Source organism: Zychaea mexicana (assembly GCF_025766255.1).
Source record: "Zychaea mexicana strain RSA 1403 chromosome Unknown BDB00scaffold_19, whole genome shotgun sequence".
Lineage (NCBI taxonomy): Eukaryota > Fungi > Mucoromycota > Mucoromycetes > Mucorales > Lichtheimiaceae > Zychaea > Zychaea mexicana.
This window is the reverse complement of record NW_026516682.1, coordinates 27,049-39,253: the sequence shown is the minus strand read 5'-3', so window position 1 is coordinate 39,253 and position 12,205 is coordinate 27,049. Positions and strand designations below refer to the sequence as shown.

The 12,205-nt window shown below is 43.3% G+C and overlaps 4 protein-coding genes across 4 annotated transcripts; 1 reads left to right on the top strand and 3 right to left on the bottom strand.

Annotated features, from left to right (window-relative positions):
* Window positions 1–355: 355 nt before the first annotated feature.
* BDB00DRAFT_786122 (uncharacterized protein) lies at window positions 356–2,799 on the bottom strand (the record flags this gene model as incomplete). Its single annotated transcript, XM_053120583.1, has 5 exons — window positions 356–610; window positions 664–851; window positions 1,102–1,126; window positions 1,543–2,510; window positions 2,604–2,799. The coding sequence occupies 5 exons, from the start codon at window positions 2,797–2,799 to the stop codon at window positions 356–358; spliced, it is 1,632 nt and encodes a 543-aa protein (XP_052981854.1).
* Window positions 2,800–5,885: 3,086 nt separating this feature from the next.
* BDB00DRAFT_870137 (uncharacterized protein) lies at window positions 5,886–6,578 on the bottom strand (the record flags this gene model as incomplete). Its single annotated transcript, XM_053126671.1, has 3 exons — window positions 5,886–6,086; window positions 6,229–6,358; window positions 6,424–6,578. 3 exons carry the CDS (start codon window positions 6,576–6,578, stop codon window positions 5,886–5,888), a joined length of 486 nt encoding a protein of 161 aa, XP_052981853.1.
* A 699-nt stretch (window positions 6,579–7,277) lies between these two features.
* BDB00DRAFT_870136 (uncharacterized protein) lies at window positions 7,278–7,906 on the bottom strand (the record flags this gene model as incomplete). Its single annotated transcript, XM_053126670.1, has 2 exons — window positions 7,278–7,498; window positions 7,666–7,906. The coding sequence occupies 2 exons, from the start codon at window positions 7,904–7,906 to the stop codon at window positions 7,278–7,280; spliced, it is 462 nt and encodes a 153-aa protein (XP_052981852.1).
* Window positions 7,907–10,313: 2,407 nt separating this feature from the next.
* On the top strand, window positions 10,314–11,117 carry BDB00DRAFT_206145 (uncharacterized protein). The gene is made up of 3 exons (XM_053116456.1): window positions 10,314–10,322; window positions 10,384–10,632; window positions 10,752–11,117. The coding sequence occupies exons 2-3, from the start codon at window positions 10,541–10,543 to the stop codon at window positions 10,972–10,974; spliced, it is 315 nt and encodes a 104-aa protein (XP_052981851.1). The 5' UTR covers window positions 10,314–10,322; window positions 10,384–10,540; the 3' UTR covers window positions 10,975–11,117.
* Window positions 11,118–12,205: the final 1,088 nt, after the last annotated feature.

Genomic DNA, 12,205 nt, shown 5'->3' with positions numbered 1-12,205 from the left:
CGATATTGCTCGTTTGTGTTAGTCTCTGTTTACTTGCAAAATGAGACGTCGTAAAACAGAAAAAAAAATTGACCCACAGTAATGCAAATCATACTGCATTTGTTTGACTCAACAGTTAAGACATGCGCGTTTCAAGGTTACACTTTATTCTATGCCGCGACCCTATATGTAGTACATACAACCCGCTCTCGTAGTTCCCCTCAGCATATCTACTCGACTGGTCATTCTAGGGCTCTTCTTCTTTGACATCAGCTGCAGCATTCTCCATCATTCTATCAGTATTATTACACAAAAAGCGTGTCAACTTAAATGTGCTCAATCCCTGCACACGAGAAAAAGCTAGTACAGATAAAATTCATTTGTCCGTTTCATCACCACTACTGCAACGGCTACTATTGCCTTCTTCTGATGATGATGACGACGATGAGGGCTCATTAGCAGCGGCTGCTGCTGCTGCTTCCCGAGCGCGTACTATTCTTATTTGAAGTCGCCGCAGAATCCCATCGTTCACAAAGACCCGGTGGATTGGCTTTCCCTGATCTTCCATGACAGCCATTATGAGCTTCAACTTGCTGGTGTTGAGTCGCCGGCGACGGCCAAGATTGCTTTCCTGATTACCTGTTGAATGGTGGTTCAACTACTATGCGTTTTAGGTCGTTTTACGCAAATGTCCGGTGTCGCTGCTTCGACCATCGCTGTTCCCGCACTTCCGTCGTCATCTTTGCCGAGGCAGTTTTCTACTGCTATTGGCATGCTGTTGCTGCTGTTGTTGATATCTTCGCTTACACCTAAAATTTCATCGATTTCTTGTTGGCTATTTGTGATGCTCATCAAGGTTTGCTCGATGCGGCCTGTTTTAAGTGACAGTAAAGTAATCATGTCTTTGAGAGATTATTGAGGCTGTTGTTGTTGTTGTTGCTGTTGCTGCTGACTGTTTGCCTCCAGAGCGGTGTTACGAGTACCGGCGGTAGTAGTTTTGCATTGTAATGAAAGGTAAACCGTAAGGAACAAAGAAAGTGAGTGAGAGAGAGAGAGAGAGAAAGCTGCAAGAAAAGAACCCACATTTCAGGCTATAGTGCACTGTAACACGTTCTGTATTACTTTGAATCCATATTGTCACAACATCCTGTCGGCCAAATGAACAATACAAACTTCCCATGCGCACACCACGCCAGAATAGAAGGGCATGAACAGTATTTTATCCAGGCACATAGCAATGTAAAAAGAATTGTGTCGTCTTTAGATCATAAGCATTGTACAAGAAAGTATTCAGTATATGTCAATGATAGATGGAAGGGGGTCACATCTGTTATTACAGTGTCGCTCCATGTTATCGCTACGGTTATTTTCCAACAAGCTTTTTTTCTTTCACTATTACCGTTTGTTTCGGTCAAAAAGAGGATGCGGTTTTGTCGGAGGGGCAGAGTTAGAGACACTATATTTAATAAAACCGTTCCCGTAAATGAGTTTAAAGGTAAAGAACTATTTTCTTTTCGTCATCACCATCTCTTAAAAAAACATATGAAACAAAATAAACCCTACCCGTGCTCTCATGTCTTCAGATGGTACGGCCAGCTCATTGCTGTTGCTTTTGTTGTCGTCATCGCCGTCGCCGTTTCCAGAAGGCAGTGGCTCGGAAGCAGGTACCACAATCGGTGCTCGTCGCTGTCGTCGCTGCTGCTGCTGCTTGTGGTCCTCTTGATCCGTACTATCTTCCTTGCCACCGGCAGACAGCGAATCTGATATTGCGGATGTCGTTGGAAGCATATCTAAATCTTGCTGCTCATGCTGATTATTACCCTGTCTTATCGTCGCCTTAGTAGAGGTACCCTTGCTGATATGCTTGTTTTTTATAACATTCGATAGCTCCTGCTCCAGTTGTCCTAGTTGCTGCTGCAACAACTGCTCTTGTTGAAGCTGTTGATCACGATTCATCACTCTTTGCTCCTCCTGTTCCTCTTCCTCTTCCAGAAATTGTTCTTGTTGAATCCATTCCGCCTCTCTGCTCTTTCTCTCGCGCTCTGCATATTTATGCCAGCCCTTCAACACCCACTGGTATGCGATCCAATTCTTTTCACACTTGTCAAACGGAATGGATGGCTCATGGTTGATTCCTTTTTGAACCACATCTTGGACTGCAGATCTTCGAACATCTTTGTCTTGACACCTCCATGGTTGGATCTTCTGCTCGGCGGTTGCAGCATTTCGTATCTTGTCCACCGCCTCCTGGACCAGCCCATGCACAAATTTGAGTAGTTCTTCGCGAGTTGCTGGGACGTCGGATAAGCTCTCAATGGCTGCGAAAAAGTCGTATATGTACGCCTTGCGCAGTGATAGTCCACTCGCGCAACGTGGGTGATTGATAAACACGTATGGGATGCCTTCGCTGTTTTTAGGTGGTGGCGGTTGCTGCATACGCGCCTTTTTCGCGGTAGCAATCGTAGTCTTTTTCCTTCGCGTGTTGCTGCTGCTAGCAACAACAGCAGCAGCACCTGTAGTAGCTTCTGCGGCTGGCATGATAGGTTTTGATACTTTCCGGGTTAGTACTGGCGGTGCTGTTTCTGATATCACTGCGGCTGTTGAACTCGTCAGTTGTTCCTTACATCCCGAACCAGTGATGTCTGCTGAAGTGGGAGATGCTATTCTCCTTCGCTTGAGTATTCCTGTCTTGGGCGAAGCCCTTGATGTCGGAAATGGGCGCCTTGGAGGCATGATGGTACTCGTACTCGCATTGTCACTGATGGTGTCCGGGGCTGCTTCGACGCGAATACCAAGAGTTTTCTGTACTAGTTCGAGCATTGTGTCTTGACGTTTTTGACAAGTCAGGATCGTTGATAAAGTTTCTTCCATCGTGTTGGTTCGAGCTATGAGTGCCAGCAGCATATCCTGAATAGATTGTGGACCACCATTTCTCTCCATCGTCATGCTATCATCCGACTGCGTATCATTATCATTATCGTTATCATCGTCATCGTCATCTCTATAGTCGTCATACGGCAGTTGCGTGTCGTCGTCCTCGTCCTCCTCCTCCTCCTCCTCATACTGATGGTAGTACTGCTGTTCTTCTCGCCTTTGTTGAGACTCGTGGTTCTTTACTTTAGTGCGTGAAAGCATTTTGTTGCTGCTGTGAAAGAAACGAACTTCGTTGAGATGGGAGGGGGGAAACAAGAAAGAAAAAAAAAGAAAAAGTGTAAACAGGAAAGAGCTCCTTTTCTTTTGTTGCTGTCACAAAAGCATTGAACTGATTCATTTTATGTATGTGCGCAACGCCAAACCGAGTAGTGCAAAACGTCCTATGATTAGAAGGCGCGTTTGTAGTTACACAGACACAGCTCTCTCATTCCGTGGCACTCCCCTGTTTAATACGTATGCGTCCTTCGTGACTGAGCGATACGAATTATGATAAAATAGGAGCTGGCTGTGTGTCCTTGGTTCATCATAGTAAAAAAGATTATACTATGTTCTTCACTCAAGCTGAGCATTAGCAGTAGTGGCTTGTTTATTGTCTTTGTCTTTCATTTCAAGACAGTGATTATGAGAAACAAAATAAACATTAGAGTATTTTTACTCATCCATCTGGCTTATTCTTTCCCACAACTCCTCCTCCGAAGCTGCATTGTCATCGCCATAATTGTCGTTGTTGCTATCAGCATCGTCTTTTTTGATACGCGGCAAAACATGGCTATCGTTGCTATCGCTTCTTTATTATCTTTTTTTTTCTCGGTTTTTCTTGTCCTTCTATCCTTCTCGTCTTTGACAGTGCATTCTAATGAGCTCCCAGCAAATGACATAGAGGCCAATTATTCTCACAACATGCTGAGGTTATGCTTAAGATATCGTTCAATGAAAAGCAGTGTCGAAAAATTATGGTGTCCTTGTTGAGGTACTTTCAAGACATCACAAGTTGTTTATGGAAGGCTCGCTTCCGCTGTTCGTTCAGCATTTTTCGATAACTTTCTTCGATAGTACCTGCTGCAACACTGATACTGCTTGTAGGTGCTTCGCTAAACAGTTCATGGCTGCAGAAATATTTTTGGCGATTCCCTCCACGGGTGTATCAATAAGTTTCACCTGCATCCATAAGTCGGTGTTGATGCTGCTGACGACAGTTGTTGTGGTGCCAGCACGTATAGCCTCATAGTAGTATTGTGTAACCCCCTGTGAGGTTTCAAAGTGGATATTGCAGATCAGTCAGAGTGCAAACACGGCTGGCGACATTAGCAGTACTGATAAATTTCAACAACAACAGCAGCGATTAGCTACGACCCTGCCAGAACACCTCACGAATTCCCTTCCGACAAGACCTGCTCTCTTATATGATGATCGTCTTTCCAATGTACTACCAGTATGCAAAAGGAGCCTTTTGCCACGCGGCTCGCATAGAAGTTAACACTATCGCTGGGGTGTAACGCGCGCTTTTGTAAGCATCCCAAGGAGAAGAACCCTTTCTTTTTTTACTTGGAAGAAATGAAATCACTAGGTATTATATAGCGCTATTAGATTAGCTCATTCTCGAGATCACCCTCTGTCTTCTCGCAAGCTCCACCTTTCTTTTTCATCCCACTCTTTTGTACTTCTATATCTGCCATTCATACATCCAAGTCTTATAGAGAGTTCGATTGGCTACATCGAGTAAGTTCCTTATATGAATAGTGTCTGTAGCAAGCTCCTACTATGCTAATACATTGACGTGGAAAGAGTAACAACACCAATTACTATGTATTTTGCTCATATTTACTGGGACAAAAGGCGCCGAACCAGCAACAACAGCTTTCAGACTACCTATTGTTTAGACAATACAAAAAGAATGTCAGGAATATGCCTGCGACTAACCAGCGTTTATTAATCGGCATACCAAGATACATTTCATTACCACCAAGAGAGTCAGCTACTCTTGAAGGCAAGATGCGTGGATTATCCAACGCCTTTCATATTGCTGATCGTAGCACAACAGCGCATGGCTACAAAACACGTGTATTTTGTGCTATATTTTGCATGATACGTTTTGCTGTACAACAGAAGCATCATTAGTAGTAGTATTATCCCTAGAGATTAGAACAGTGTGTGTTGTTACTCTTCGAATGCTGCTGCCTACCAATCGTCGTCCTTGCGCCCGTTTCAAAAAAAAAACTGTATGCAACAATGCGTGCTGAAACTCGACTTGGCAGCGCATGTTTACTATAGGTGCTCTCCATACTTCCAGAGTTGTAGATCCCTGTCTAATCACCTCCCTCGCGCCTCGTACGTATAAATTTCTATGGGAAAAAGGACGTTATAAGGACAACTCTACGAGTATACTTGTAGTAACTTCACACAGTGAGACAGAGAGAGAAACGAGAATAAAAGATAATAGTACAACATGTAAGAAGCATATTGACAACACTTATGCTCATACAATGACATGTCTGCGCAAGGTTGGTTTTTTAATTTTTATAAACGCAATGCTTATGTTGAAGCTATACAACAAGGATATGTTTTTTGGGGGTTGCTAGTTGTTACACATCATCAATGTATGTCGTATAGGAGAAGCAAAGCTAAAAGGGCCATTACAACCACATTATTGAAGGCCATCGTAGCTGTAATTCTCCTCCTCGATCGCCAACTGTTCCGGTTCGTACTGCGTAGCAATATCCTTCGTTAACTGTGGGCTCTTGTTTTTCTTTCTTGATTGATCATCAGGTTCCAATTTTTACGTAGCACGTAATGTGCCAACCAATTGTTTTCGCACTGATGGACCGGAATGGTTGGCGCTGGACTGTCATTTCTGCTACTGCTCTGGTTCAGTTGCCCAGCAGAAGTAGTAAGCTGCTTGCGAAATAAACGTCGTCTTGGTCAATAACAGGACGGCACTTGTTACCGCATCTGTCATCTTTTTTTCTTTTCAACTATGATTTGATGAACCCTGGTGGAAGGCGATGTCCTTGTTGGAGCAACAAATCTTCTTCTTGTTCTTCTTGGCGTTGATAATCTGGTGATACCATAACACCATGACGGCGTCCTTGATGCTTCTCAGTAACGCCCTTCTGTTCTTTCTGATGTCGATCATCTGATGATACTATAACACCATAACGGCGCCCTTGGATTTTCTAATTAACGTCCAAACGAGGTTTCTTGATTGCGACATAAACTCTCTCTCTCTTCAGGTGATTTTGTTGGTTGCTGTCTCGTGTATGACGGACGTCGAATAGAGTTTTGTAATGAAGCAGACAGCAATGATAATGCTGATACTTTCATCGTTGATGGTTCTGTAACTGTTGTGGTGGCTGTGGATGGCGATGTCGATAATTCCAACTGCTTGTCAGTTGTTGACGCCTTTGTGTTCAGCACAAGATCGCAATCGAGCCCTTTTTTGAATTTGCTGCCAACATTTTTTCCATGCGCTTTGAGCGTTCTGTAGCTGATAGCAAAAGCTCATAGATTGACGGTCTCGGTGCTGCTTTTTGAGAGGCCGCAGTCGTGGTGCTGGTATTGAGAGCAGGGTGGTTACGAGTAACCACACTACCATTATTATTAGAAGAGGCAGCGTGGTCGGTAATACTCATGCGGTAGTAGACATATCCTTGATAGTCATCTTCCATTTTAGGCGACGCTGATGGTGGCTATGGTGGTAGCTCTGTGGGAGTGGGACTGATGATTTGGAAGGCGGAAAAAGGAAGACAAAGGTAAGGCTAGCCTTTAGCCGAGCTGGTCGATTTAAGATTCTGTTTCAGTTTGACATGTACATGTTTTTTATAGGCTGCGTCGGCACTTTTTTCCTCAGCAGGCACTGGACTGGGACTGTGATTTGTGCTCGCTTCATGTCTCTCCAACACGTAGGACTCATAGATACATCCAAGTATATGCGCAAATGCTCATCATCTAATAGGACTTTACATTTAACTCTAATGACTAGGTATTGAGAAATACGTATCCGATCTAAAATGAACAGCGGTAACACCTGACTTATGCAGGTACGTGTTTCTCTGTGCAACTCAGCAGTGTTGAGCCTGAAACAAATCTTACCAGGTCAGTGAGCAAACCATTGGATGAACCTATGTGCCAGCTTCTTGACATGATCATTAAGCACCCTTCAAATGCAATCCAACGACTTGACTATGCACTGCTGCTAATAGTCAGTCGAAGGAACGCTCAGCGTACCATTAGCAAATAACCTACATGCAAGCCATTGCTTTATCGAAAGTCCACTTTGCACGTGAACTGTATTATACTTACGATATACTTTTCTTTGCTAGCAAAAGAAGCAGAGAACATCCTCTATAGACTTTGCGAGGTGTATTCTAGCTGCTATGAGCACGTTTCGAGGAACAATGCGAACGGGTACCTTGGCAAGCGGCGATCACGCACCTAAGCCATTGATTCCGGTTCATGATGGCAGTCTCAAGGGCATTCGGTACCGCATCAACCAAGTCGGCCAGGTCGCTCCTCAGATTGAGGTCCAAACCCTCATCGTCCGTTGCCGCAACCCAAGTGGAATGAATGCGGGCTCTGCAGTTACCGTCTGGAGGTCCCGTTTAATAAAATCTCCATCGCAGACGCAATCAGGAGCGAGGATTCCCCGTCGAATTCTATTTCACCGGACCCAACAAACTAATAACGGATTTTATGCTGATTGTATAATTGTGCTATGAGTTGTATGGGGTTGAAGTACTGTAGGCATGTACTTACTGATGGCCTTGACAAACTCGTGCGAGGCGAATTTGGCTTCCGCACTATCTGAGATTGCGACAACACTCGAATAAGAGGTATATTTGACTCCCACATAATTCAAGGGCTCAACATCAGCTTTAAAAAAAGGCGGCTTCAAGTGCGTTTGTGTACTAGTGTCGGCTTCCGTCACTGTCGACGGATAAGCGCACGCCCCTCCATGATGCCGGATTGCGTGCAAGAAGGCAACGGGACCTTTCATGGCACACAGACCGATCAGACGAAGCGGCTCATGTAGATCGTACTATTTCGTGGAATAGAGGCCAATATGGCATACTCAGCACATGAACTGTTTTCCATTCCTTTAAGTTAAGGCTGTAGTGAATCTTTTCGACCTGATTCTTACTTACTACCAACGTTTGGCACAAAAATATCTTGGCTTTAAAAGAATTTCTTCGCTTGTAAAACGGATACGATCTTATAGGTATCGCAAAGCAAAAACATCAGAAAACGCAAAGCTGATTATCACTCCTCAAGCTTGCAGCGCCGACAAGAGCTAGAATAGCATCAGTACATAATAATAAACGCACAGAAGAAGAATGTTCGAGCCCCTTTTAGATATCCTATATGGCGTTTTTCTAGTGTGGTCCATTGCATCTTTAGGCTGTCACAGTTTATGTAGTATAGTGGCAAATGCTGTATGGTGTAGTACCAATTGGCTCAGCAAAGAAGGAACATTATCTGAAAACTTTAATGTACCAAGAGGAATGTGCTTCGCCTAGAAAAGAGTGACACAAAGAAAGTACCGGCGAGGCACACTGGTTGCCACCACCACATGAGCGTACAAATGGTAAAACCCGAGAATCCGGGGCACTCAAGCATCATCGTAAGTCTGTATATATGCCATGTTTTTTTAGTACTAAAGTCTATCATGCATTTAACTTGCTATCAAAGAAAACAATTGTGCAAGACCTGGCTTGCACCTGCACATAACCCTCCCCATCTGATAATAGAATCGGGACTCAATATTTTCCGAGTAACTGTCAAACGAGAAGATTCGTAGAGCTGAGCACAGAAAAATCTGTTCTTGCTGCGTTTCTTTAATAAGCTTTGATTTCTTGCTCAGCCTCGCGGAAAGTTAATGCGGGGCGGCGTTCGACCCTTTTGCCTGTATAGAATTAAAAGTGCGTGTGTGCTTTTTGCCTCTGCGAGTTGTGAGTAACAACAGAGCATACAGGATTCATATATGAGCAAGTTTGTATCTCATCCTGGGGCACTACAAGGCGATGAGCACCCACTATAATCTGGCCCGTCTCACACGTAACAAAATGCAAAAGTTGTTGCTTGAGCTTCTTAGTTTAGTGGTAACAGTCTCGACATGTTGTGCCATCGTCTCGTCAAGCTGCCTTTGGTTAATTCAGAAAGTTTTGTTTCGTCGTGCGGCGTACAAAGGATGGCCAGAATCTGACTCCGCGATGTAGAAAATACAGGCTTCATGGTGATGCTTATTCCCTCTTTTGCTCTCTCAAGCAAACCATATACATCATTTGTACGACGCTGCAAATACCAGTAACCGAGTAAGCCGCCATTATTTTAAGAACAAATTGTTGCGGTCGTACCACCAGCACCATGAAACATTAGGCTGAGGAAGTAGTATGGGTTAATTGAAAAGAACGGGTGCTATCGTTAGTGGAATATACTTCGTTTTTGCCTAATTAAAGCACACAATCAGCAGCCGCACAGCGCGTGCGCCTAAAAATACATATCATGAAACCCGCTGGTCTTGTCAAGGAATAGAACAGCAACACTATAATTTGATACACAGGCACGAGGCTTATCGCTCCTCCGGCCGGGTTTTTTTTACCATAATGGTTTTTTTGTATATATCCGGATCGTCCATACCATATAAAAGAAGCAGGTAATTAAGCAATTCTATATTAATTGTGATGACAGTAACTGCCCTCTTCAGCCGCACCGATCCTTTTATTTTCTGTCGTTTGGTCCATTTCTCTACACTTCTTTGATTTATGCATGCAAATGCAAGGTCCATTGTCCCTGCCTTTTTGTTTTTTAAAAGTCAGCTAAAACGTGTAAGCCGCACAGCACTTCTTGTAACAAATATCTTGTTAAAAAATAATGTAAGAGATTGTATTCAAATACAAGGAATCTGTAACAGACAAGGAGAAAGTAGTAGAGTACCATGTGCAGTAAAGTGATGGTCGCGTGGCTGTGCGTGTCTTATATTACTCATGTCGCACACATACACGAAACAGTAAAAAGACGACGTCGTCGATGTCAGATTGTTTCAAATACAGTAACTCGAAGATGCGATGATGAGGGTAACCCGTACCATGTACACGCACGTCAAGTGTCAGCGCGACGTCGGCAAAAAAAAATAGAGAGGGGAAAGAGGAGAAAGAAAAAGGGAACGAGTGACAAAGGGTCTGGAATCAACATGGAAGAAAAAACCTATAAAAAGAATCGATATTTCGAACCCGGTTAACTTTTTTTCTTTTCATACGAGAAAAATTTGTTTATTTCCTTTGCCCCTCCCTCTTTCTTTGCCTCTCTCTATATAAATATTTGCTTACACCTAGACCACATGACAAAACCAAGCAGTAGCATCAGCATCAACAACAGCTGTGATAGCTCCACTTATTGCTACCTTTGTGGCTCAGGTAACTGAAAGAAAGAGAAGAAAAGAGGGGGCTTTACCAACAATGTTTACATAATACATAGCCTAATAAGCTGACGTATCTTTTCCAACTGACATACAGACAAGCACAACTCGAGCAATTGTGTAAGTTGTTTCAATATTTCCCCATTAGCATAGTTGAATGCAGAAGACACTACTTGCATTAAATATAAAAGTGGACGATGGATGTGCTAACGGAATATGGCTTCGCTTCTTTTTCGACACTTGGGTTATCTGACTTTCTCCCTGTCTCTCCACATTAAACTTCTGTGTGTACTATGTGCGCAGCCTCAGTATGTAACGTTACAATAACAAGAAAAAAGCATATGTGTGGTTCTGTGTTACATATCTCATAAATCATCCATTAATCTTTCTTTCTTACGCGTGGTAATTTTTTGTTTATATTACGTAGCTATGCTGCCCAAGAACGCCTGTTGAATGAAGTCGTCACTGAGATACTTTCCAGTCAGGGACCATCATCATCTCTATTACAACGACGGTCATTATCACCGACGATGGCTACACCATTATCACTGTGCACATCACCACTGCTATCGCTACCATGTTCGAATTCAGCATTACTAATTCCACAACAACACCAGCACAAGTTCTTCACCATCATGCCAGTAAAATAACCGTGCAATAACCGCATCGCAGAATATGATTGATTCATACAGTGTATAGCCGGGTGGCCAGGAGCTTCTTCTTTTAGCAGCATGTGTATATCTTCTGGCTATAGTAATATGCATCTGTAGGCACGGGACCTACTACTAGCTGCAAAGCAAACGATATATTATACGCAGCGCGCTTTCTTTACTCTTTTCTTTTGTACTATACTTTATCTTCACACATATACACATATTTAGATATCATCATCATTTATCACATCACCATCTCATCTACTACCGTAGCAACAACAATTAAGAAGCCCATATATCACCTTTAACCCTTCCTCTTCTTCTTCCCTTGTTTCCATGTATATTTTTATCGAGAGTAACGTCCATGACAATATGAAGCCCAATTAACATGGTCTGTGCGCACGCACTTCTCTTAAAGTGACATATACATAACAGGGAGAGGTTTTGGAGCATCCTCCCCCTTTGATATATTCAATTATTACAATTCGCGTTTTTTCTTGTCGACTTTTTATAAAAACAAAAAGAAAGCCAAGAAGTATTTCATGTACCTTTTGTAGCGTGGATTGAAAATAAAAAACCAACCATTACCATCGGAGCAGGAACCCGGGTTCTCGGCCTGCAAAGCATCTTTCAGGCTAACCTATAAATAACGGATTCGAAGAACCCGGGAAAAAAGTCACACCTGTATTTTCGTAAAGATATAAAATGAGAAAGAGCTTAGAACCTGCAAGTTTTAAAATTGTAGAGGAAGTTCGGTAAAGCCTCTCGTAAACGAGCGGGATCAATCGGGAAACATTCCGTGACGGAAGAAAGTCTAGATCTTTTTTAACTAAACTCTAAATGTTCGCAGTCCATCCTTGGCGCCCGCCCCACCCCCCCCTCCACTCCCGGGGAAACCTGCTGGATGATTCCATTTTATTCAAATTTATCCGTTCGCATTGCCTTTTTGACAGAGCAATGATACCAACCCATTCATCTACTGCACCCAAAGACAGGACGAAGAGCAGCTGGCAAGAGAGCTCGGGTGCAGCATCGTACAATCGAGAAAGGTGAAGCGTGTTTGTTTTTGTTTTCTTTGGACGGGGTGACGGCTGATTGCGCTGTGTTGTGTATGAGCTTTATCCACAAAAGCGAAAACGTGCAGGCACCCTTGGTTACTACAGCTGTTTTTGTTACACCTTGCGCGCGATGTGGTGTTGCACAAGATGCTTAAACATCGCTTTAACGG

Excerpts from the sequence above, each read along its gene's own strand:
- BDB00DRAFT_206145 (XM_053116456.1), top strand. The coding sequence starts at position 10,541 with ATGGCTTCGCTTCTTTTTCGACACTTGGGTTATCTGACTTTCTCCCTG. Across the intron at positions 10,633-10,751 it reads GTACTATGTGCGCAGCCTCA|CTATGCTGCCCAAGAACGCC; the intron begins GTATGTAACGTT and ends TATATTACGTAG.